The following is a 26,929-nucleotide window of genomic DNA, read 5'->3' as shown; positions in this document are numbered from 1 at the left end:
GTCACCTGCACACACAGATATCCCCCTAAAATAGCTATAACTAAAAACAAATTAAAAACTACTTCCAAAACTATTCAGCTTTGATATTAATGAGATTTTTGGGTTCATTGAGAACATGGTTGATGTTCAATAATAAAATTAATCCTCAAAAATAGAACTTGCCTAATAATTCTGCACTCCCTGTACTGTGTATGTGTATGTATGTGTGTGTATATATATATATATGTGTGTGTGTGTGTTTATATATATATATGTATGTGTATGTGTGTGTGTATATATATATATATATGTGTGTGTGTGTGTGTGTATATATATATATATATATATATACTGTGTATGTGTATGTATGTGTATGTGTGTGTGTATATATATATGTGTGTGTGTGTATATATATATATATACGCCTGTCAGCCCTCACATTAGAGCCCTGGCCTTGCAGCCTTTCTGCAGCCAGTGAATTTTTTTCTCCTATGTGTTTGCATCTCTGCTTTTCATACATTGTTTATAGACTGATTTTATTCATTAAATAGGCAGTTGAAGTAAAGCAACAAGACAACCACAAACTGAGCACTGAGCTGAGTGATAAAGAACAAACAGTATTGCAGCTCCAGAAGGACATGAATAATCTTACACAGGTCAGTGTATAATGTCTGGTGCCCTGTATGACTAGAATGATTTGTGCAAAATGCTGGTGTTAAAAAGCAAATGCTTACAGTAAAAGCTATTTTTTTCAGTAAGAGCTTTTACTGTACATGGAGCATATCTTATGTCTGCTCAGAGAGCCAGTCATGCTTTGTATAATCTTAGCAATGACACAATTTACGTGATACTTCACTGGCTCTCTAAGCAGATACATTGTTTTAAATGCTGGTGCACAGAACATATCTGGATACACAAAACAGACCTGGCCTTACAGCCTCTCTGTCAGCCCTCACATCAGTCCCCTGGCCTTACAGCCTCTCTTTCAGCCCTCACATCAGTTCCCTGGCCTTACAGCCTCTCTTTCAGCCCTCACATCAGTCCCCTGGCCTTACAGCCTCTCTTTCAGCCCTCACATCAGTCCCCTGGCCTTGCAGCCTCTGTCAGCCCTCACATCAGAACCCTGGCCTTGCAGCCTCTGTAAGCCCTCACATCAGAACCCTGGCCTTGCAGCCTCTCTTTCAGTCCTCACATCAGACCCCTGGCCTTACAGCCTCTATGTCAGACCTCACATCAGACCCCTGGCCTTACAGCCTCTCTTTCAGCCCTCACATCAGTTCCCTGGCCTTACAGCCTCTCTGTCAGCCCTCACATCAGTTCTCTGGCCTTACAGCCTCTCTGTCAGCCCTCACATCAGTCCCCTGGCCTTACAGCCTCTCTTTCAGCCCTCACATCAGTTCCCTGGCCTTACAGCCTCTCTGTCAGCCCTCACATCAGTTCTCTGGCCTTACAGCCTCTCTGTCAGCCCTCACATTAGACCCCTGGCCTTGCAACCTCTCTGTCAGCCCTCACATCAGTCCCCTGGCCTTACAGGCTTCACTGGCTCTCTAAGCAGATACATTGTTTTAAATGCTGGTGCACAGAACATATCTGGATACACAAAACAGACCTGGCCTTACAGCCTCTCTGTCAGCTCTCACATCAGTCCCCTGGCCTTACAGCCTCTCTTTCAGCCCTCACATCAGTTCCCTGGCCTTACAGCCTCTCTGTCAGCCCTCACATCAGTCCCCTGGCCTTACAGCCTCTCTTTCAGCCCTCACATCAGTTCCCTGGCCTTACAGCCTCTCTGTCAGCCCTCACATCAGTTCTCTGGCCTTACAGCCTCTCTGTCAGCCCTCACATTAGACCCCTGGCCTTGCAACCTCTCTGTCAGCCCTCACATCAGTCCCCTGGCCTTACAGCCTCTCTGTCAGCCCTCACATCAGTTCCCTGGCCTTACAGCCTCTCTGTCAGCCCTCACATCAGTCCCCTGGCCTTACAGCCTCTCTTTCAGCCCTCACATCAGTTCCCTGGCCTTACAGCCTCTCTGTCAGCCCTCACATCAGTTCTCTGGCCTTACAGCCTCTCTGTCAGCCCTCACATTAGACCCCTGGCCTTGCAACCTCTCTGTCAGCCCTCACATCAGTCCCCTGGCCTTACAGCCTCTCTGTCAGCCCTCACATCAGACCCCTGGCCTTACAGCCTCTCTTTCAGCCCTCACATCAGACCCCTGGCCTTACAGCCTCTCTTTCAGCCCTCACATCAGACCCCTGGCCTTACAGCCTCTCTTTCAGCCCTCACATCAGACCCCTGGCCTTGCAGCCTCTGTCAGCCCTCACATCAGAACCCTGGCCTTGCAGCCTCTCTTTCAGCCCTCACATCAGACCCCTGGCCTTACAGCCTCTATGTTAGACCTCACATCAGACCCCTGGCCTTGCAGCCTCTGTCAGTCCTCACATCAGACCCCTGGCCTTGCAGCCTCTATGTCAGACCTCACATCAGACCTCTGGCCTTGCAGCCTCTGTCAGCCCTCACATCAGTTCCCTGGCCTTGCAGCCTCTGTCAGCCCTCACATCAGACCCCTGGCCTTACAGCCTCTCTTTCAGCCCTCATATCAGACCCCTGGCCTTGCAGCCTCTCTTTCAGCCCTCACATCAGACCCTGGCCTTACAGCCTCTATGTCAGACCTCACATCAGTCCCCTGGCCTTGCAGCCTCTATGTCAGACCTCACATCAGACCCCTGGCCTTGCAACCTCTCTGTCAGCCCTCACATCAGTTCCCTGGCCTTGTAGCCTCTCTGTAAGACCTCACATCAGTCTCCTGGCCTTGCAGCCTCTCTGTCAGCCCTCACATCAGTTCCCTGGCCTTGCAGCCTCTCTGTCAGCCCTCACATCAGTTCCCTGGCCTTGCAACCTCTCTGTCAGCCCTCACATCAGTCTCCTGGCCTCGCAGCCTCTCTGTCAGCCCTCACATCAGTTCCCTGGCCTTGCAACCTCTCTGTCAGCCCTCACATCAGTCTCCTGGCCTTGCAACCTCTCTGTCAGCCCTCACATCAGTTCCCTGGCCTTGCAGCCTCTCTGTCAGCCCTCACATCAGTTCCCTGGCCTTGCAACCTCTCTGTCAGCCCTCACATCAGTTCCCTGGCCTTGCAGCCTCTCTGTCAGCCCTCACATCAGTTCCCTGGCCTTGCAACCTCTCTGTCAGCCCTCACATCAGTTCCCTGGCCTTGCAACCTCTCTGTCAGCCCTCACATCAGTTCCCTGGCCTTGCAGCCTTTCTGTCAGCCCTCACATAAGACCCCTGGCCTTACAGCCTCTCTGCCAGCCCTCACATCAGTCCCCTGGCCTTACAGCCTCTCTTTCAGCCCTTACATCATTCCCCTGGCCTTGCAACCTCTATGTAAGACCTCACATCAGTTCCCTGGCCTTGCAACCTCTATGTAAGACCTCACATCAGTCCCCTGGCCTTGCAACCTCTCTGTAAGACTTCACATCAGTCCCCTGGCCTTGCAACCTCTCTGTAAGACTTCACATCAGTCCCCTGGCCTTGCAACCTCTCTGTAAGACTTCACATCAGTCCCCTGGCCTTGCAACCTCTCTGTAAGACTTCACATCAGTCCCCTAGCCTTGCAACCTCTCTGTAAGACTTCACATCAGTCCCCTGGCCTTGCAGCCTCTCTGTCAGACCTCACATCAGTTCCCTGGCCTTGCAATGTCTCTGTCAGCCTTCACATCAGTTCCCTGGCCTTGCTGCCTCTCTGTCAGACCTCACATCAGTCCCCTTGCCTTGCAGCCTCTCTATCAGCCCTCACATAATTCCCCTGTCCTTACAGTCTCTCTGTCAGACCTCACATCAGACCCCCTGCCTTGCAGCCTCTCTGTCAGCCTTCACATCAGTCCCCTTGCCTTGCAGTCTCTTTTTCAGCCCTCACATCAGTCCCCTGGCATTACAGCCTCTCTGTCAGCCCTCACATCAGACCCCTGGTCTTGCAGCCTCTATGTCAGACCTCACATCAGTTCCCTGGTCTTGCAGCCTCTCTGTCAGACCTCACATCAGTCCCCTGGTCTTGCAGCCTCTATGTCAGACCTCACATCAGTTCCCTGGCCTTGCAGCCTCTCTGTCAGACCTCACATCAGTCCCCTGGCCTTGCAGCCTCTCTGTCAGACCTCACATCAGTCCCCTGGTCTTGCAGCCTCTCTGTCAGACCTCAAATCATTCCCCTGGCCTTGCAGCCTCTATGTCAGACCTCACATCAGTTCCCTGGCCTTGCAGCCTCTCTGTCAGACCTCACATCAGTCCCCTGGCCTTGCAGCCTCTCTGTCAGACCTCACATCAGTCCCCTGGTCTTGCAGCCTCTCTGTCAGACCTCAAATCATTCCCCTGGCCTTGCAGCCTCTCTGTCAGACCTCACATCAGTCTCCTTGCCTTGCAGCCTCTCTGTCAGACCTCACATAAGTCCCCTGGCCTTACAGCCTCTCTTTCAGCCCTCACATCAGTCCCCTGGCCTTGCAGCCTCTCTGTCAGACCTCACATCAGTTCCCTGGCCTTGCAGCCTCTCTTTCAGCCCTCACATCAGACCCCTGGCCTTACAGCCTCTATGTCAGACCTCACATCAGTTCCCTGGCCTTGCAGCCTCTCTGTCAGCCCTCACATCAGTTCTCTGGCCTTGCAGCCTCTCTGTCAGACCTCACATCAGACCCCTGGCCTTACAGCCTCTCTGTCAGACCTCACATCAGTTCTCTGGCCTTGCAGCCTCTCTGTCAGCCCTCACATCAGACCCCTGGCCTTACAGCCTCTCTTTCAGCCCTCACATCAGACCCCTGGCCTTGCAGCCTCTCTGTCAGCCCTCACATCAGACCCCTGGCCTTACAGCCTCTCTTTCAGCCCTCACATCAGACCCCTGGCCTTGCAGTCTCTCTTTCAGCCCTCACATCAGACCCCTGGCCTTGCAGCCTCTGTAAGCCCTCACATCAGAACCCTGGCCTTGCAGCCTCTCTTTCAGCCCTCACATCAGACCCCTGGCCTTACAGCCTCTATGTCAGACCTCACATCAGACCCCTGGCCTTGCAGCCTCTGTCAGTCCTCACATCAGACCCCTGGCCTTGCAGCCTCTATGTCAGACCTCACATCAGACCCCTGGCCTTGCAGCCTCTGTCAGCCCTCACATCAGTTCCCTGGCCTTGCAGCCTCTGTCAGCCCTCACATCAGACCCCTGGCCTTACAGCCTCTCTTTCAGCCCTCATATCAGACCCCTGGCCTTGCAGCCTCTCTTTCAGCCCTCACATCAGACCCCTGGCCTTACAGCCTCTATGTCAGACCTCACATCAGTCCCCTGGCCTTGCAGCCTCTATTTCAGACCTCACATAAGTCCCCTGGCCTTACAGCCTCTCTTTCAGCCCTCACATCAGTCCCCTGGCCTTGCAGCCTCTCTGTCAGACCTCACATCAGTTCCCTGGCCTTGCAGCCTCTCTTTCAGCCCTCACATCAGACCCCTGGCCTTACAGCCTCTATGTCAGACCTCACATCAGTTCCCTGGCCTTGCAGCCTCTCTGTCAGCCCTCACATCAGTTCTCTGGCCTTGCAGCCTCTCTGTCAGACCTCACATCAGACCCCTGGCCTTACAGCCTCTCTGTCAGACCTCACATCAGCCCCCTGGCCTTGCAGCCTCTCTGTCAGCCCTCACATCAGTTCTCTGGCCTTGCAGCCTCTCTGTCAGCCCTCACATCAGACCCCTGGCCTTACAGCCTCTCTTTCAGCCCTCACATCAGACCCCTGGCCTTGCAGCCTCTCTGTCAGCCCTCACATCAGACCCCTGGCCTTACAGCCTCTCTTTCAGCCCTCACATCAGACCCCTGGCCTTGCAGCCTCTCTTTCAGCCCTCACATCAGACCCCTGGCCTTGCAGCCTCTGTCAGCCCTCACATCAGAACCCTGGCCTTGCAGCCTCTCTTTCAGCCCTCACATCAGACCCCTGGCCTTACAGCCTCTATGTCAGACCTCACATCAGTCCCCTGGCCTTGCAGCCTCTATGTCAGACCTCACATCAGACCCCTGGCCTTGCAACCTCTCTGTCAGCCCTCACATCAGTTCCCTGGCCTTGTAGCCTCTCTGTAAGACCTCACATCAGTCTCCTGGCCTTGCAGCCTCTCTGTCAGCCCTCACATCAGTTCCCTGGCCTTGCAGCCTCTCTGTCAGCCCTCACATCAGTTCCCTGGCCTTGCAACCTCTCTGTCAGCCCTCACATCAGTCTCCTGGCCTTGCAGCCTCTCTGTCAGCCCTCACATCAGTTCCCTGGCCTTGCAACCTCTCTGTCAGCCCTCACATCAGTCTCCTGGCCTTGCAACCTCTCTGTCAGCCCTCACATCAGTTCCCTGGCCTTGCAGCCTCTCTGTCAGTCCTCACATCAGTTCCCTGGCCTTGCAACCTCTCTGTCAGCCCTCACATCAGTCTCCTGGCCTTGCAGCCTCTCTGTCAGCCCTCACATCAGTTCCCTGGCCTTGCAACCTCTCTGTCAGCCCTCACATCAGTTCCCTGGCCTTGCAACCTCTCTGTCAGCCCTCACATCAGTTCCCTGGCCTTGCAGCCTTTCTGTCAGCCCTCACATAAGACCCCTGGCCTTACAGCCTCTCTGCCAGCCCTCACATCAGTCCCCTGGCCTTACAGCCTCTCTTTCAGCCCTTACATCATTCCCCTGGCCTTGCAACCTCTATGTAAGACCTCACATCAGTTCCCTGGCCTTGCAACCTCTATGTAAGACCTCACATCAGTCCCCTGGCCTTGCAACCTCTCTGTAAGACTTCACATCAGTCCCCTGGCCTTGCAACCTCTCTGTAAGACTTCACATCAGTCCCCTGGCATTGCAACCTCTCTGTAAGACTTCACATCAGTCCCCTGGCCTTGCAACCTCTCTGTAAGACTTCACATCAGTCCCCTAGCCTTGCAACCTCTCTGTAAGACTTCACATCAGTCCCCTGGCCTTGCAGCCTCTCTGTCAGACCTCACATCAGTTCCCTGGCCTTGCAATGTCTCTGTCAGCCTTCACATCAGTTCCCTGGCCTTGCTGCCTCTCTGTCAGACCTCACATCAGTCCCCTTGCCTTGCAGCCTCTCTATCAGCCCTCACATAATTCCCCTGTCCTTACAGTCTCTCTGTCAGACCTCACATCAGACCCCCTGCCTTGCAGCCTCTCTGTCAGCCTTCACATCAGTCCCCTTGCCTTGCAGTCTCTTTTTCAGCCCTCACATCAGTCCCCTGGCATTACAGCCTCTCTGTCAGCCCTCACATCAGACCCCTGGTCTTGCAGCCTCTATGTCAGACCTCACATCAGTCCCCTGGTCTTGCAGCCTCTCTGTCAGACCTCACATCAGTCCCCTGGTCTTGCAGCCTCTATGTCAGACCTCACATCAGTTCCCTGGCCTTGCAGCCTCTCTGTCAGACCTCACATCAGTCCCCTGGCCTTGCAGCCTCTCTGTCAGACCTCACATCAGTCCCCTGGTCTTGCAGCCTCTCTGTCAGACCTCACATCATTCCCCTGGCCTTGCAGCCTCTCTGTCAGACCTCACATCAGTCTCCTTGCCTTGCAGCCTCTCTGTCAGACCTCACATAAGTCCCCTGGCCTTACAGCCTCTCTTTCAGCCCTCACATCAGTCCCCTGGCCTTGCAGCCTCTCTGTCAGACCTCACATCAGTTCCCTGGCCTTGCAGCCTCTATTTCAGCCCTCACATCAGACCCCTGGCCTTACAGCCTCTATGTCAGACCTCACATCAGTTCCCTGGCCTTGCAGCCTCTCTGTCAGCCCTCACATCAGTTCTCTGGCCTTGCAGCCTCTCTGTCAGACCTCACATCAGACCCCTGGCCTTACAGCCTCTCTGTCAGACCTCACATCAGCCCCCTGGCCTTGCAGCCTCTCTGTCAGCCCTCACATCAGTTCTCTGGCCTTGCAGCCTCTCTGTCAGCCCTCACATCAGACCCCTGGCCTTACAGCCTCTCTTTCAGCCCTCACATCAGACCCCTGGCCTTGCAGCCTCTCTGTCAGTCCTCACATCAGACCCCTGGCCTTACAGCCTCTCTTTCAGCCCTCACATCAGACCCCTGGCCTTGCAGCCTCTCTTTCAGCCCTCACATCAGACCCCTGGCCTTGCAACCTCTCTGTCAGCCCTCACATCAGTTCCCTGGCCTTGTAGCCTCTCTGTAAGACCTCACATCAGTCTCCTGGCCTTGCAGCCTCTCTGTCAGCCCTCACATCAGACCCCTGGCCTTACAGCCTCTCTGTCAGCCCTCACATCAGTTCCCTGGCCTTGCAGCCTTTCTGTCAGCCCTCACATCAGACCCCTGGCCTTACAGCCTCTCTGTCAGCCCTCACATCAGTCCCCTGGCCTTACAGCCTCTCTTTCAGCCCTTACATCAGTCCCCTGGCCTTGCAACCTCTATGTAAGACCTCACATCAGTTCCCTGGCCTTGCAACCTCTATGTAAGACCTCACATCAGTCCCCTGGCCTTGCAACCTCTCTGTAAGACTTCACATCAGTCCCCTGGCCTTGCAACCTCTCTGTAAGACTTCACATCAGACCCTTGGCCTTGCAACCTCTCTGTAAGACTTCACATCAGTCCCCTGGCCTTGCAGCCTCTCTGTCAGACCTCACATCAGTTCCCTGGCATTGCAATGTCTCTGTGAGCCTTCACATCATTTCCCTGGCCTTGCTGCCTCTCTGTCAGACCTCACATCAGTCCCCTGTCCTTACAGTCTCTCTGTCAGCCCTCACATCAGTCCCCTTGCCTTGCAGCCTCTCTGTTAGCCCTCACATCAGACCCCTGGCCTTGCAGCCTCTCTGTCAGCCCTCACATCAGTCCCCTTGCCTTGCAGTCTCTTTTTCAGCCCTCACATCAGTCCCCTGGCATTTCAGCCTCTCTGTCAGCCCTCACATCAGACCCCTGGCCTTGCAGCTGCTCTGTTAGACCTCACATCAGACCCCTGTAGGGTTGCCACCTGTCCCTTAAAATACAGAACACTTATAAGTTACACATGCTGCAGGGTGTGCAGGGAGGAATATGAATAGTGCTGTCCAGAAACACAATACATGCTCCTCCCTGCACACCCTGCAGCATGTGTAACTCATAAGTGTCCAGGAAAACATGGCTGAGGTGGCAACCCTAGACCCCTGGCCTTGCAGCCTCTCTGTCAGCCCTCACATCAGTCCCCTTGGCTTGCAGTCTCTTTTTCAGACCTCACATCGGTCCCGTGGCATTTCAGCCTCTCTGTCAGCCCTCACCCAGTCCCCTGGCCTTGCAAATTTCTGTCAGCCCTTAATTTAGACTACTGACCTTCTGTTATCCTCATATCTATGTGTGGCTATTATTTGTTAGGTGGAATCAGGGTACTCATCTTAGGGGGTTCCTTATCAGAGATTCATTTTTATTGTGTTTTGATGCCAATGTATGAAGTGCCCCAGACCCTAGATTCTGTCCCCAGTCCAGTTAACCTCTCATGATTGGGTTCTTATAGCATTTCCCAACATCTTGTAGCCTTTCTCCTTGGTCATGCAGCATAGTGATATTTGTAGTTTTGCCATCGACTTAAGAGAATGCAAATGGAAACTAAATCATGCAGCCATGATATCTGGTGAAAAAATGATAGAGCAGTCAGACAGGCAGTGGCAGGGGTGAGCCCAGCTGTGGGGGTGTTTGTTGCCAGCAGCCTTCATGCATTTAACACATAGCACTTGGGTTAGCATACCATGGGTAACAATGGGCAGTTGGGCACATCAGTGTAGATTCTATGGAGGTTCTATGCACCCTATCTATTACGGTAGCCACCACGTTTTAGAATTACAAGCTACCATTCATTTGCAAGGTAGGGTCAACTTATTGCACCCCAAGTTTTATAGTTTAGAACCCCCCATTGAATGAGTGTTTAGTTTGGAGAACTTAGTTTATTGGTTATTAGTTTATTATTAGGTGAGAATGGCAATAACTGTGTAGTCTCCCTTAGGATATTTTTACCTATTTCATCATTGATGTTCTCTTCCATCACAGAAGCTACAAATAGCCGAAGATGAAAACAAAACGTTAAAAGATGAAAACCAGATGCTGCTAAAAATGATGGGACAGCTAAGCAGTTAAGGCAAAAGCAACCCATAAGATTGTACAGTTTAACCCCACGTTCAAAGAAAACACCGGCTACTGGAATACCTGGGCATCTCCTGGTTACTCACCACCAATCAAAACACGGGGACAAACAAAATAATTTAATGAGCCGGAGAAAGCAAAGTATAATTTAATTTGGAGCCAGTTAACATTTCATAGATTATGCATTAGTGGGGTTCTGTATATTTATTAATATATAATTGTCAATTCCTTCTCAGGATATAGAGTTGCAACTGTTTTTTGTTTTTCTAATATATTTTACTATTATTATTATTATTATATTTTGAGGAGTTCATGCACTAAAAGGACCAGCACAATTATTATTTAGGTATTTATCAATGCATGAACATTTCTGCTTGATTTTATAAATGGAACTGTGCGGGTGTTCTATGTGAGCATGCTTGACTTGCATTTTGTAGAACTGGATACACCATAGGCATATGTAGGCTTAAATGTGTTCAGCTTTTAAGTGCGCACTGCACCACAATACTAGCACGCGCACACACCACATGCCTGCTGTACTGGGATCCCAAAGACACCTTGTGTGATTCATTATTTTTCTGCATTTTTGTGCTACACATTACTAGTGAGAAAAATATAAAAATGGTTTCAAAACTATATATTAAAGGAAGTGATAATCAAAATTAAACTTTCATGTATCAAAGAGTTTATTTTTTTAAAAACAATTTTTTTTCCTTTAAAAATGATTTAATCAAATATTCCTTTTCCCCTAGTATCCATTGTTAAAACTTAGCTCCTTCCATAAGAGCATACTGAAGTAGGCTCAGAAGTGTGTGTGTGTCTTAAACACTATGACCTAGGTTATAAATGGAGATAAAACATATTAGGGATATTAAGCCAGATTACATGTGGCGCGCTATTTAGCACTGTTGCTCAAGTGCAAACTCTGCTGGAAGTAAGCTTTTAACTCCCTCAAGTGGCGTGAATTACAAGTTCAAAGTAAATGGTTTGTGTGCGAGCAAAAGCTGACATTGATTTAAGGACTTCGGATATTACGACTACACTAACTTCTCTGCATACAATTTAATGGAGCGCACTGCTGAAAAAAACTTAACCATTATTCCTCGTGCACTAACCCGACATCGCATTAGGCCAATTGCGCTCAACCTGACGTGAACTATTCATATTTTACATTCCAATGTTCTTCACATAGAAGAAAATGTTCTTTTTAGTTTTAAATATGTGTACAGGTATAGAAATATATATATATATATATAAATTTATATATCTCTTCTGCTCCCTTTATCTGCCTGGCTGCATTTCCACCTCCCTTTAATCTGTTTGCAATACAATTTCTGTGTGCATCCCTAGCCATTTGTCCCCCCCACCACCAATCTAATTTGCAAGTGTGTGTAACTCCAGTCTAGCTAACTAGTCTGCTTGTAAACAGCTGCCTTGAATCAAATCATTACAAATCTTACTGCTATATAAAGATGAGCACAGGCTATCTGAGACTTGGCTATGTGTGCCCTGTGCTTCAAAGTGGCCCTGTGTTACAAGTGGCAGAGTTAAGAACTAAAGGGGGAAACTGCAGACCCCACTAACAGGTAATCTTTACTAACTATACACCTGCACAATGCTCTCTATGTCTTTTCTGCTATTTCTGTCTGCCCTTCTCCTAAAACTCACTGCATGTCCCTATAACAATAACAACAACCCACACACTATCCTTATTTCATCCTTCCTTCTCTCATCCCCTATGGTTTCTTCTCATCAACTACTCTGTCTCCTTAAAATTACTTCCCCATCTAACTCTCCTGTGTCTAATCACAACTTTTCCTACAATTCTCACTCTCACCTTCTGTCACTCACACTCCTACTACTGCTTGCTGCTGGTGACATCTCTCCTAACTCAGGCCCTGCAGCAATCACCAAACCTTTACATTTCTTGCTCAGTCTCCCACAATACAAACTCTATGTCATGCAATCCTAGTAATCTCACCTCCATTAACCCACAGTGCTTATCCCCTTTCTTATCTTGTGCTTTCTGGAATGCTCACTCTGACTGTAACAAACTTACAACTTTTCACAACCTGTTTGTTTATAACGCTTTCAATCTTCTAGCAATTACTGAAACCTGGCTATCTTCTTCTGAAACTGCTTCCATTGCTGCTTTCACACACGGTGGTCTCCACTTTAGCCACACACCTAGGCCAGGTGAGAGACATGGTGGCGGCATTGGAATCTTACTATTTCCCTCCTGCTCCCATCAGCACCTGCATCCTCATCCATTTCTCTCCTTCTCCTCCTTTGAAGTCCACTGCATCCGCCTGTTCTCCCCCCTCTCCCTCAGAGTGGCAGTTATCTATCGCCCCCTGGACCAACCTCTCAATTCCTTGACAACTTTGTTACCTGGCTTTTCTCACTTTCTCTCTACAAATACACAGGCTTTAATCCTAGGGGACTTCAACATCCCCATTGATAACCCATCTGCCCCTACTGCCTCTAAACTTCTCTCACTCACAAACTCCTTTGGACTCTCACAATCTACCCTATTTCCTATTCACTGTGATGGTCACTCTATCGATCTGATATTCTCCTACCTCTGCTCTCTCTCTGTCACCTATCGCCCATTTCCAATCTCAGACCACCATCTGCTCACCTGTCATCTTAATGTACAAGCTAAACCTACTTCTCCCCCTTGCCCCCGCACCTGTAGAAATCTGCACAATGTGGATCCTCTCTGACCTTATTCAAAAGCGCATCCCCTACACTTCCACAATATCCTGCCCTGACCTTGCTACAACCCACTATAACACTACACTCTCCTCTGCACTTGACACCCTTTCTCCTCCACAGATACGCAAAACCCCAGCTCCAGCCCTGTTTCTGGAGGAAATCACACTTTGAACCAGATTTTCTCCACTATAAGTTCATTCTTTATTCTTACTCCTCTGCCCTTCACTTAGCCAAACTTACTTCTCTTCTCTTATATCAACTCTCTCCTCAAACCCTAAACGTTCTCTATTTTCAAATCTCTATCCACCTGCACCACCCCCTTCTTCTGCTTTTAGTGCTCAAGACCTGGCAAACTACTTTTTCAACAAAACAATTACCGTCCAAAGTAATATCCTAACACAAGACTGCAACCTTCCATCTCCGCCCTCCAATCAACCCCTCCACCACTCTCTGCACTTTCCCCAAAACCACTGAGAATGAAGTGAGTTCCCTATTGTCTTCCTCACTACCTGCCCACTTAACCGTATCCCTTCACATCTAATACCTTTTCTGTCTTCTACCCTCAATGCAGCTCTTACTCACATATTTAACCTATCCCTTACTACCGGTTCATTCCCATCTTCCTTCAAACACGCAAAGGTCACCCCCATCCTCAAAAAACCCTCCCTCGACCCCAATTCTCCTGCAAACTACCGCCCCATATCACTGCTTCCGCTAGCTTCAAAAGTACTGGAAAAACTAGTTTTTTATCGCCTAACCAACTTCCTGTCCTCCAACTCATTGCTTGACCCCCTGCAATCTGGCTTCTGTCCCCAACACTCAACTGAGACTGCCCTCACCAAGGTTACTAACGATCTTCTTTCTGCTAAAAACAACGGCCACTACTCTATACTTATCCTACTCAACCTGGCTGCTGCCTTCAACACCGTTGACCATCTCCTTCTCCTACGGATTCTCAGCACCCCTGGGGTCAGTGACACTGCCCTCTCCTGGATATACTCTTACCTACCATAGGTCTTTTTCTGTCTAATTTGCTGGTGACTCCTCCTCCTCATTGCCTCTGTCTGTTGGAGTACCTCAAAGCTCTGTTCTGGGTCCTCTACTTTTCTCTATTTATACTTCCTCACGGGGTAAACATATCAGTAGCTATGGCTTAAACTATCACCTCTATGTGGATGATACTCAGATCCACCTATCCACCCCTGCACTCTCTCCATCTGTCAATTCTCACATCAGCGACTGTTTAATTGGCATTTCTTCCTGGATGGCCTATCACCACCTAAAAATCAACATGTCCAAGACTGAGCTTCTTCTAATCCCCCCTCTAATTCCTCTACTCCAGTTTCTAACTTTTCTATCACTGTTGGCGACACCATTATCTCCCCATCACCCAAAGTCTGCTGCTTAGGAGTTACATTTGACTCTAATCTGTCCTTCATACCCCACATCCAATTGCTCTCTTCATCCTGTCACAACCACCTATGCAATATCTCCAAAATTCATCCGTTTCTGAGTGATAAAACTACTAAACAGCTAATCCACTACCTAGTAATTTCCCGACTTGACTACTGTAATAACCAACTAACTGGCCTTCCTCTCTCCCGCCTCTCCCCCCTTCAATCCATCCTAAATGCCTCTGCTAGAACTAATCCAAAGTGCTGTATCTGCAGCACCTCTCTGTGAGTCCCTTCCCTGGCTCCCCATTCACAGCAGAATTAAATTCAAAATTCTCACCTTGACCTACAAAGCCCTTACCAACTCAGCCCCCCCACCTGTCCTCACTCATCAACAAATATAGTCCAGCCTGCCCCTAAGATCAAACGCTGACCTGCTTCTTGCATCTTCTACCATCACCTCCTCCCATGCTAAACTACAGGAATTCTCTCATGTGACACCAACCCTCTGGAGCGCACTTCCTCGAGCTGTCAGACTTTCCCCTAACCTCTTCTCCTTTAAACACTCCCTAAAGACATTTTTGTTCAGGGAAGCCTATCACCAAATCAATAAAAAATGAATTCCACTTACCTAATAGTTGGCCTCTTCTAACTCCACACTAACATCATTATCACCTTTGCAGTCCCCACCTCCTGTTTCTTACCCTCCTACCCATCTAGATTGTAGTTCCCATGGAAACAGGGCACTCAATTGCCCCTGTATTAGTTTGTTTAATTTTGTCCTGATGTCTTATATAGTATTGTACTGTACTTTTTATCTTTGTACCCATGAACAGCTCTGTGGAATCTGTTGGCATTTCACTTGTTTTCTTCAAAAACGTACCTTTTAATCCTGACAGCCGCTCCAGCGATTCCCCCGGCTGTCGGAAGCCTCTTCATACATCAGAAATGACGAATCCGGCTTCTCCCCTGGGGGAATCATGGCCTGAGTCAATGCCGTGATTGGAGGAAGCCGGATTCGTCATTTTGGACCCACGAACAGGGCTTGCGACGGGCGGAGGAAGCGCTGCAGCGGCTATCAGGACTGAAAGATACGTTTTTAAAGAAAACGAGTGAAATGTCAATTTTGCTGAAATAAAGTGCCCTTGTTTTTAATAGGATTATTAAAAACCGGGCACTAATTCATCAAAATTGACCTTCACTTTAAAAATACAAAAAAGAAAATTTTCTCCTATGTGTAAATATAAAATATTTACAGTAAATACACAGTAAAACTCATTATTAAATATTAATATTGAATAAAAAATATTTATATATATAATGTATGTGTAGATATGTGTTTATGTGTATATATGTATGTATATACATATATAAATGCACATGTAAACACACACACACACACACACATATATATATATATATATACACATACTGTACATACACAAATCAACATGTCCAAGACCGAGCTAAATATTAAAATGGAATAAAAAAGATTTATATATATATATATATATATATATATATATATATATATATATAATGTATGTGTAGATATGTGTATATATGTATGCATAAACATATATAAATGCACATGTAAACACACACACACACATATATATATATTCCTCCAAGCAAATGCACTCTCAGGTCTTTTTAGTGAACAAAATTACAATTTTATTGAAATGTTTTCGAGGAAAACATCCCCTTCATCAGCATGACAAACTCGTGATAAATACACACTTATATAGTGATAATACATGAACAACCAATTTCAAACCTGTGTAACACTCATTGGCGCCAAATTACCGTGTTGGAACGCAAGCCTTGCATTCCATTACAATCCAAAACCGGAAGTGAACAAGCTCAACCTTACTTCCGGTGTGTACAATTTCCAAATACCTATTTTGCTATTGTAGTGTAATCTCATGTAACCAAATTGACCCATGCTTACTGTGCAACTCATAAATAAAAATAAACATATACTTATCCCTATCTTTAGGCATGTGTATATTCCTATTCCTGAAACGGAATCCCTACCTACCATCACATTGTGCAATCACATCCTAGTAATCAAGTTTATTGTGGGTATATCACAAGTGCTAATGTATCTCATGTTTACTATATACATACCCCGGCTACTGATAACTTATTATCGTTCTGGAGCGCAGATCGTGCGTTCCATTGTGCGTGTTAACCGGAAGTTACTGAAACTACCTCACTTCCGGTATCGATGTACCTGAAGAAATAAATACTTTAACATATCAACTAACCACTCAATGTGCCACACTTTGTGTCTCACCACATACAATGTATATGGTCCAAGCCAACAGCACTACACTGTGGCAAAAATTAACTTTCTCCTAGATTCCAAGGTGGTAAACAGAAATATTACTGACCACCATTAAAGGGACAGTCTACACCAGAATTTTTATTGTTTTAAAAGATAGATAATCCCTTTAATACCCATTTCCCAGCTTTGCATAACCAACACAGTTTTATTAATATAATTTTTACCTCTGTGATTATCTTGTATCTAAGCCACTGCAAACTGACCCTTTTTTCAGTTCTTTTGACAGACTTGCAGTCTAGCCAATCAGTGCCTGCTCCCAGATAACTTCTCGTGCACGAGCACAGTGTTATCTATATGAAATATGTGAACTAACACCCTCTAGTGGTAAAAAAACTGTTAAAATGCAATCTGAAAGAGGTGGGCTTCAAGGTCTAAGAAATTAGCATATGAACCTCCTAGGTTAAGCTTTCAACTAAGAATACCAAGAGAACAAAACAAAATTGGTGATAAAAGTAAATTGGAAAATTGTTTAAAATTACATGCTCTATCTGAATCATGAAAGTTTATTTTGGCCTAGACTGTCCCTTTAACTGCCAAATATTACCTACTAGGCATATTAAGAAGAATAAACTAAAGCAAGAATTGCAATAGCTTGGTCTAAAATCATTAAGGGTCAGCAAACCTGCAATCAATGTACTGATTGCTAAAAATAAAAGAATGAGAAAAAATAAAATAAAACAAGGTATCACTGTTGCAGCATTAATACTCAAATGGTTGTGCACCAATCGAGCTCACACCTATACTTGTGCGTATTCTTATCCTAGCTGAGTATATATATTTGTACATAACTGTAGAGGTGTGGAGGAAGCGCTGCAGCGGATATCAGGATTAAAAGATATATTTTTGAACCGGGCACTAATTCATCAAAATTGACCTTCACTTTAAAAATACAAAAAAGAACATTTTCTCCTATGTGTGAATATAAAATATTTACAGTAAATACACAGTAAAACATATTATTAAATATTAAAATTGAATAAAAAATATTTATATATATATAATGTATGTGTAGATATGTGTTTATGTGTATATATGTATGTACATATATAAATGCACATGTAAACACACACACACATATATATATACACATACATATATATATATATATATATATATATATATATATATATATATATATATATATACACATACTGTACATACACAAATCAACATGTCCAAGACCGAGCTCCTTCTAATCCCACCTCTAATTTTACTCCAGTTTCTAACTTTTCTATCACTGTTGGTGACACCACTATCTCCCCATCACCCCATCTGTCAGCTCAAGACTTTGCCAGCCTCTTCAATAAAAAAAATCAACTCCATTAGAAATGAAATCAGCTCTCAACATACTTCCATTCTCTCACCCCACGCCCGCAATCAACCACAACCCACATAGCCATCAATTTAGCTCTTTCTCCCCTGTTACTGAGGAAGAAGTTTCTGCACTTATACTGCGCTCTCACCTCACTACCAGTCCTCTTGACCCTATCCCCTCAAAGTTGCTCCCCTCCCTCTCTTCTACCTTTACCCCTATACTCACACACATTTTCAACCTCTCCCTCAGCACCAGTATATTTCCCTCATCTCTGAAGCATGCACTGGTCACACCTATCCTCAAAAAACTTCTCTCGACCCAACCTCCCCATCCAACTACTGCTCTATTTCCCTACTCCCTCTTGCCTCAAAGCTTCTTGAAAAGCTAGTATATGCACGCCTATCCCATTTCCTTACATTAAACTCCCTCCTCGACCCACTGCAATCTGGATTTCGTCCCCATCACTCCACAGAGACAGCAATCGTTAAGGTTACCAACAACCTATTACAGCAAAATGAAAAGGCCACTTCTCTCTGCTTATCCTCCTTGATCTGTCCACAGCCTTTGATACTGTTGACCACGCTCTTTTGATCCAAACCCTCCACTCCTTCGGCATTTGTGACACAGCCCTCTCGTGGTTCTCTTCCTACCTGTCAAACCATACCTTTAGTGTAGCCTTCTCTGGGGGCTCATCTGCCCCGTCACCACTTTCTGTTGGGGTATCGCAAGGCTCTGTCCTCGGTCCCCTTCTCTTCTCAATCTACACGTCATCATTAGGTTCCCTAATAAAGTCCCATGGGTTCCAATATAATTTGTATGCAGACGACACCCAAATCTACTTCTCTGCACCAGACCTATCTCCTTCCTTGCTAACCCGTGTCACTAACTGTCTTTCTCACATCTCTTCCTGGATGTCCTCTCACTACCTCAAGCTAAATTTCTCCAAAACTGAGCTCCTTATTTTCCCACCTTCTTCCAAAATCTCCACCCCCAATCTCTCTATAACTGTTGACAACTCCATCATTGCCCCTACCCCGCACGCCGATGTCTTGGGGGTCACACTTGACTCAGATCTTTCTTTCACTCCTCACATTCAGTCCTTGGCTAAATCCTGCTGCTTCCACCTTAAAAACATCTCTAAAATTAGACATTTCCTTACACAAGACACAACTAAGATTTTAATCCACTCTCTCATCCTTTGCCGCTTCGATTACTGCAACTCTGTCCTCTCTGCTCTCCCCAGCTGCCGCCTAGCTCGTTTACAATCCATAATGAATGCCTCTACCAGGCTCATCTTCCTTACACGTTGCTCTTCATCTGCTGCACCTCTCTGCCAATCCCTTCACTGGCTTCCTCTTGCCTCTAGGATTAAACACAAAATTCTCACTCTGATATACAAAGACCTTAACTGCACTGCTCCCCCCTACATCTCAGGCCTTGTCTCCAGATACTCTCCCTCCCGTCCCCTTCGCTCTGCTCATGACCTCCTACTCTCCTCCTCTCTGGTTACCTCATCGCACTACAGGACTTCTCCAGACTGGTTCCCATTTTGTGGAAGTCTGCCTCGCTCCACAAGACTCTCCCCTAGTTCTGAAAGCTTCAAGCGCTCCCTAAAGACTCTACTGTTCAGGGATGCATACAACCTACACTAATCTTTCCTAACTCCATTGCTATCCCCTTGAACCCCCTTAGCATGTAAGCCTAACAGCCCAACTGTTTGTAGATCACCTTCTTTAGAGCTGACTACAAAAGTGCAATTCTTGGCAGGGCCCTCTACTCGTCTGATCCCTATAAATGTTACCTTGTATTCTGCCTATGTTTATAGCGCTGCAGAATCTTTTGGCGCTCTACAAATAACCGATAATAACAATAATAACATATTTAGAAACACACACACATACATACAAACACCTTGTCATATACCATACATATTTTATTATAGACGACAGAGGGTTTCAATTAATGGAGTACATTCAAATGAGGCAGCAGTTACTAGTGGTGTTCCCCAAGGGTCAGTTCTTGGGCCTGTTCTGTTTAACATGTTCATAAGTGATATTGGAAGTGGGCTTAAGGGGAAGGTTTGCTTGTTTGCTGATGATACAAACATTTGTAAAAGGTTAGATATTCCAGGAGGAGTTGATCAAATGAACTGTGATATTAATAAACTCGAGGACTGGTCAAATAAATGGGATCTGAAATTTAATATTACCAAGAGCAAAATTATGCATATAGGATCCAAAAACCCAAAGGCCAATTATAGTCTCAATGGTACATTACTGACTGTAATTAAAGAAGAAAGGGATGTGGGAATTATTATTTCAGATGATTTAAAATTTGGTACACAATGCCGCAGTGCAGCCAGCAAGGCCAGTCAAATGCTTGGTTGCATTGGAAGAGGTTTTAGTAGCAGAAATAGCAAGGTTCTTATGCCACTTTACAGATCATTAGTTAGACCAAATCTGGAATACTGTGTACAGTTCTGGAGACCATATCTTCAGAAAGATATAAATAAACTAGAAGCTGTCCAAAGGAGGGCTACTAAAATGGTACATGGTCTAAAATATAAAATATACAAAGAAAGACTATATGATATAAATATGTATAGTTTAGAGGATAGAAGGGAAAGAGGTGACATGATAGAAACCTTCAAATATATATGAAGGGATTTAATCAAATAGAAGCTTGAAAGTATTTTTCACAAAAAAATAAATGCCAAAACAAGGGGTCACAATCTAAAGTTAAAGGGTAGCAGATTCAGGAGAAATATAAGGAAGCATTTTTTTTACAGAAAGGGTGGTGGATTCATGGAATGAACTTCAATTTGAGGTGGTAAACACAAAGACTGTAAAGGAATTTAAAAATGCCTGGGACATGCATAAGGCTATCCTAAGGAAAAAGTAACATGTAATATGGGTAGACTTGAAGGGCCTTTTTGGTTCTTATCTACCGTCAAATTCTATGTTTCTATGTTTCTATATTGTATATAAGTGTAACACTTTATTTTAATGAATTTATGTTATGTTGGGTGCACTTTTATTTTAAGTCCTAAACCTTTACACAAGGTCTTCAGTCTCGCTAACCCAACGAGTGCAAGTTAGTGGGGTCGCGATATTGCAATATCATGCCCGTGCTAACGTTAGCGAGCCACTTGTAATCTAGCCCATCGCTCGATTGCAATCAATACTGATACTATTTTACAAGTCCAGAGATATTCTTTATTGTTTGAGGGAAAGTCTAGGGCACTAACATCTGCATGTCCATTAGCACGGATATGCTAAATTTCTTACATAAAATACTTCTATGGGGGTGCATAGTTAAACTCATGTAGGATATTACTTGAGCATTATGATTAGGTGTACAAGTAGTGGAGTTATTTATGTAATTATGTGCTCTACTATTGATAATAATAATGGTTTACTTCAGGTCTTTAATAGAGCTTTTTTACAGCATTATTTTGGATTGCAGTTAAAGGGACAGTCTACTTGAAAATTGTTATTGTTTAAAAAGATAGATAATCCCTTTATTACCCATTCCCCAGTTTTGCATAACTAACACTGTTATATTAATACATATTTTACATCTGTGATTACCTTGTATCTAAGCCTCTGCAGACTGCCCCCTTATTTCAGTGCTTTTTACAAACTTGCATTTTAGCCAATCAGTGCTGGTTCCTGCATAACTCCACAGGAGTGAGCATCTAAATGGCACATGTGAACTAGTATGTGATCTAGTTGTGAAAAGCTGATAAAAAAGCACTGAGATAACAGGCGCCTGCAGGGGTTTAGAAACAGCCAGAGATTTAGAGGTTATAAAGTATATTACTATAACAATACTGGTTGTGCAAAGCTGGGGAATGGGTAGTAAAGGCGTTATCTATCTTTTTACACAATAAAAAAAATCGAATAGACTGACCCTTTAACTCTTCACTTAATAATCACATAATACAGTGAGATAAAGTATTGGGAGCGCTATAAAAGTTTTGTCCTCATTAGGATGCTTTGGTTTAAATATTTACAGATCCACTTAGCAGATTGTGCGTTATTACAAAAGATTACACACCCTGCACTATCGATTGTGATCCATCTTATAAAGTGCTCAATACACGGAAAGGGGACTGCACTCCAAAACCGGACCAGGTACACATCCTATGACCCAGCAACATGCCAGCCCTGGGTGCTAAACAGCCTATCTCAGTATGCTCTCATGAAAAAGAGCTTCAACAATGGATACTGTGGGAAAGAGGTCAGTTTGATGACAGAAGCATATTGGAAAGTTTTTTTTAGTGTACACCCTGCCTCTAGTTATCAAGCTCCGTATTGCTCGCAGTATTCAGCGATGTCGGTCGGACCTGATCCGCACTGTCTGATCAGGTCCGACAGACATTGATAAATAGAGGCCTCTGTCTGAATCATGCAAGTTTAATTTGTCCTCCACTTCCCTTTAATCACATGATATAATGATGACATTTTTGTGTCCAAATGCTGTTTTTTTTCTAGGTACAGATTTTATTAATAAATTAACATATTTATTGGGTATCACATATTCCTTGCTTTTTATTTTTTAATTGATTTTTTTATTACCATGGCTGGATTTTTTAGGTAAACAGCTGCTTAGAAGAGATTTCCTATACTATGTTTCCATCTGGCTCTTTAAGTAAAATAAAAACCAGAATTTGTCTTGTTTACACCATCTTTTTTATTGCTTGTTTGATACATGTCCTTCCTTAATTGTCCTCAGCAGAAGAGATAGCTAAGGGGTAAACCTAAGTTACCACACAACAATGTCCATTACTTTAAAGAAACCACCAATAAATAATGATTGTATAATTATTTTTCCCCCACTAATGTAATTGTTAGGAAAAAAATACTTTACCTTTATTTTGTTATTTGAAATAGCTGCATTTGCCTGTAGAAACCACCACCTACACAAGTGTGAATAACAATATCACAATATAACAATCACAAATGTATTCTCTGTATAGAGGCTAAAAAAACCAGGATACAATACTAATTAATCTATCAGTTTTTTAAATCAGAAATAACTAGTTGTGATCAGCTATAATTAGCATTTCAGTAAGTAACTATGTTTAGACATAGATAAAATGAGCAGGTCTGCTTTACATGCAGGTTCACTTATGGAAATGTCCTGGAGAACAGGTGGTTTTCATGAGCAAAACCATCTATTTCACACACAAAAATTAATATAAAGGACAAACGTAACATACGTATAATAGACTGTAGGTATAACAAGTCATTTGGAACGTTTTAAGGGGAAACAAAATTAGTACAGTGACTCTTTAAACATTTCATTATACAGTCTTGTCTCTTTATGGTTTATAAAATGTGTATTTGTAAGTGCCCATATACGCACTAGTGTAGATGGAGATACACTAGGATCGAGCTTTGGTTTATTACACAGTAAATATATCCAGAGATAATGTGCAGATATTCATTGCTTTGAGATAGCATCAGCTGGGGCTTTATGTGAATGCACTAAAGAAGTTCTATGGGCTGATGAAATTCTTTAAAGTGACAGTCTACACCAGAATTTGTATTGTTTAAAAAGATAGATAATCCGTTTATTACCCATTCCCCAGTTTTGTACAGCCAACATGGTTATATTAATATACTTTTAACCTCTGTGATTACCTTGTACCTAATTCTCTGCAGACTGCCCCCCTTATCTCAGTTCTTTTGATAGACTTGTATTTTAGCCAATTAGTGCTGACTTCTAGGTAACTCGATGGGAGTGAGCACAATTATATTTATATGGCACACATGAACTAGCGCAGTTTAGCTGCAAAAAAACTGTCAAAATGCACTGAGATAAGAGGCCGCTTTCAAGGCCTTTAGAAATTAGCACATGAGCCTACCTAGGTTTAGATTTCAACACAGCAAATTTGATGCTAAATGTAAATTGGAAAGTTGTTAAAAATGTCATGCCCTATCTGAATCATGAAAGTTTAATTTTGACTAGACTGTCCCTTTTAGAATGCTCACCAGCGCTTTTATTTCTCTGGTAGAATTCTATAAAGTCACTTTTTACCCTGAAAACAGGGTGTCTCACTAAGGGGCGTAAACAGCATTTTCTTTTGGGAAGGATACAAATACATAATGAAAATTGGAATTTAAAAATCATATGAAACAAATAATAATAATTCACACAAAAATACACAGGAAAAAATTGTATTGTTAAGGTGCATCAAAAATTGTAAGAAAATTGTTCACAAAAAATTGTACTTTATCAAAAATGTAAAATTTGTATGTGAATTGCACAGGAATAAATTCTACAGCCTAAATTGTAATTAAAGTACAACAGATGTGCAAAAAACGCATAGAAATATCTACAGAATACAAAGTGTAATTGTTATTTTATTGCAAAATGGGTGATCCATAGGCGTTTCATGGGCGTATATGAAATTGTCTCTCAAATCCCAGTGTAATTCTGCAAACATTTCCACACCTACAGATCTCAAAGTTTTTTTTCTCGCCAGTTAAATGGTGTTTTTTTTAATCAAAATACTGAAAACACTAATTACTCTGAAAGGAAAACCTATGCATATGAAAATAACAGCAAATTTAAGGTACAGTGCACCAAAAACATTGTAATTTGATTTGTATTAGTCGCAATATAAAAGTTTAGACATATGCTGGTGTCAAGGGTTAAACCCCTACCCCCTACAACCTCACCCCTGTTGTTTCTCAGTGGTTTTGGGCTCCTCAGAGCAACCACAATCTCTGGAATCTCTGGAATTTGTTTGCTTTTTGTTGGCTTGTTTTTGTGTTCTAAACTTGTTAAGAGAAGAGCTGGTCTATGACCGGGAAAACCCTGCCTCACACCGGACACCCTCCTAACCCCTCTCAGGCTGGCCGGGCTTCTGGAACTCCCGGTCGGCCGCATGACACCAGATAACTTTACCCCTGGTCGCTCCAGCAGCCCTTTGCCCCAGAGCTCCGCTCTTTTGGGGATTGGTGGAACCTAGGAAGGACAAGAGCTGGGGGAATTATCGGAGGGGAACTCCTTTGGGAACCAGGGGTTTTGGACACCTCTAACCCCATAAATTCAACGGACTGTAACTCCGGTCCCCAGTAACAAATCACTGTGCCATCTGGGGACTGAGAGCTTTAAAATGACACCCTGGAAATGCCAACACTCCACCCCGAAACCGCCACCCCTAGGTATTGGGATTCTGTGGGACTGTGGCTGCTATGGAGGTGCCGGTCGGTCTGGAGGGGCGGGAATGGCGGGAAAATTGTGTGATTGTCCAGGGTCTTCTCAAGATGAGCTGTGTGTATAAAAGGAGTGTATGTTTTACAATAAAGAGAGTTCCTGTTTCACCTGAATGCTAGTCTGTCTAGTTATTTGGGTGGGCTCCTGCTAAAATCACTTTCCTGGGCTACATAGCAGCCTGTTCCAGGCAGAGGAAGGACCCTCTGGCAGAACTACTTAGTCTGGGTAGCCTGAGTGTGCCACAGCGTGGGACCCTGAGTACTGGTGCTATCGGGCATCAGGGGTGGCTACAGGCTGTGGTCATAGCTGCAGTCGGCAGGGAGGAAGCAGGACCCATTTAGCGGAGCTACCCAGCCGGGGTAGCCGGGGTATCCGTCACAGCTGGGTTCTCCATTTGCACTTTGTCCCCCATTGAAATTTTTTACATAGCAGAGAGCTCTCATTACTTATATGGGAGACATATCACCACTCGCAGGGACAGTACCTTTACTTATAGAACTTCATGAGGGCTGCCCCTGCGAGTGTTGGAGTGGAAAAAAACATCCAGACTGGCAAATGTTTTAGTATTGGTCCCATAGTCATTTCATTAAATAAAATGAAGTAGAGAAATGTGTGATCCCCTCTCGCTGTTCATATACTGTGTTTCAAATAAATGACACTGCTGTAAACACTTCAGCACAGACCCACACAGCCTCCAGATCACAGTGCAGTTGTGCAGACAGCCCAAACACAAGGGTAATTCTGTCTAGCGGTATCTGCAGATCCAGGTAGCACTAATCAGCTTACTCGCCTGGTACTTGTTACAAACTTTAACCGCTGTCGTTCCCATACAATCCCTCCTCAGACGTCCCTGGAGGGAGGGGGCGGGGTCTGCGTTCACGTCTTCCACTTGCTTGTTTCCGATTGGAGGAATCACGGCCCATGGTCTCAGCTGCTTACTTCTGATTGGAGGGATCACGGCCCACGGCCTCAGCTAGGTAAGGCCCGTCCTGCAGTGTGGTAGTCAGGGATTCCAAAGAGGAGCGATCTCCTCACTCCGTGCTCTCATGCCAGTAGGTCAGCATACAAGCAAAAAAGGAGAGGCGGAGCACCGGAAAATTTATAAAACTTCCAAATTTTATTGTGTCAAGTTAAAAATATAATGGTAGATAGGATAAGGGTGCTATTCCTCTGATAGGAGTCAGCTCAAACAGCTGCTGACATGTTTCGGCATTCCGCCGTTATCAAAGCTGCTGAACTGTCTAGGGAATACCCCGCCTTTTAAAACAGAGTGGATGACTCCTATAGGGTAATAGAAAAGAGGCAGAATTTTCTTATTAACCACTTCATTTCCTTAAGGGACTAATCTGTATAATCAAACAAACAATCAAGGAACTGTATATTTAGTATAATGCCTGCATCAAAACATCACTAACAATATGCAATGTGCTTAAACCTAATAAACACATAGTTAGTGCAATGCTGAGAACAGAACCTAACTAACATCAAATTCTGTTTGCGGTTCAGGGAAAAGTCTGTAATAAATACAAAATATATATTTGGTTGCTAAAGTATCTAATTGTTGGCATAAAATATTAATAGATACCCAAACTTGCTCAATGAAGCGCTCAGAGGGTCTTAGGGTAGCAAATAGTAGAATGTCTAAGGCAAAGGTAAAACAGGAGAGAGGGTATATGGATCTGGTCCCAAATAGGTTATATCCAATAGGTTTATACTCACAGGCGGCAACCTCTTTTCCCAGTGCGTCTGCACACGCACTTATTGCAAACACAAAAGTCCAAGTCTGGAAAAAGAAAAAGCGCTCCAAGCCTTATAGTAAAAAATTTCAATTCTTTATTC

At 44.8% G+C, this 26,929-nt stretch overlaps 1 protein-coding gene across 1 annotated transcript in view; it reads left to right on the top strand.

Moving 5' to 3' along the window:
• The window catches only part of LOC128636289 (PRKC apoptosis WT1 regulator protein-like), a 90,685-nt gene extending 80,455 nt beyond the window's left edge, over positions 1-10,230 (top strand). Inside the window, exons 5-6 of the mRNA XM_053689323.1 lie at positions 531-635; positions 9,991-10,230. Coding sequence (XP_053545298.1) covers positions 531-635; positions 9,991-10,077 — 192 coding nt within the window. The 3' untranslated portion in view covers positions 10,078-10,230. The remainder of the gene's footprint in view (positions 1-530; positions 636-9,990) is intronic.
• Positions 10,231-26,929: the final 16,699 nt, after the last annotated feature.

This window comes from Bombina bombina, chromosome 7 (genome assembly GCF_027579735.1).
Source record: "Bombina bombina isolate aBomBom1 chromosome 7, aBomBom1.pri, whole genome shotgun sequence".
Classification (NCBI taxonomy): Eukaryota; Metazoa; Chordata; class Amphibia; order Anura; family Bombinatoridae; genus Bombina; species Bombina bombina.
Note: the sequence above shows the minus strand (reverse complement) of the source record. Positions and strands in the feature narration are given on the sequence as shown.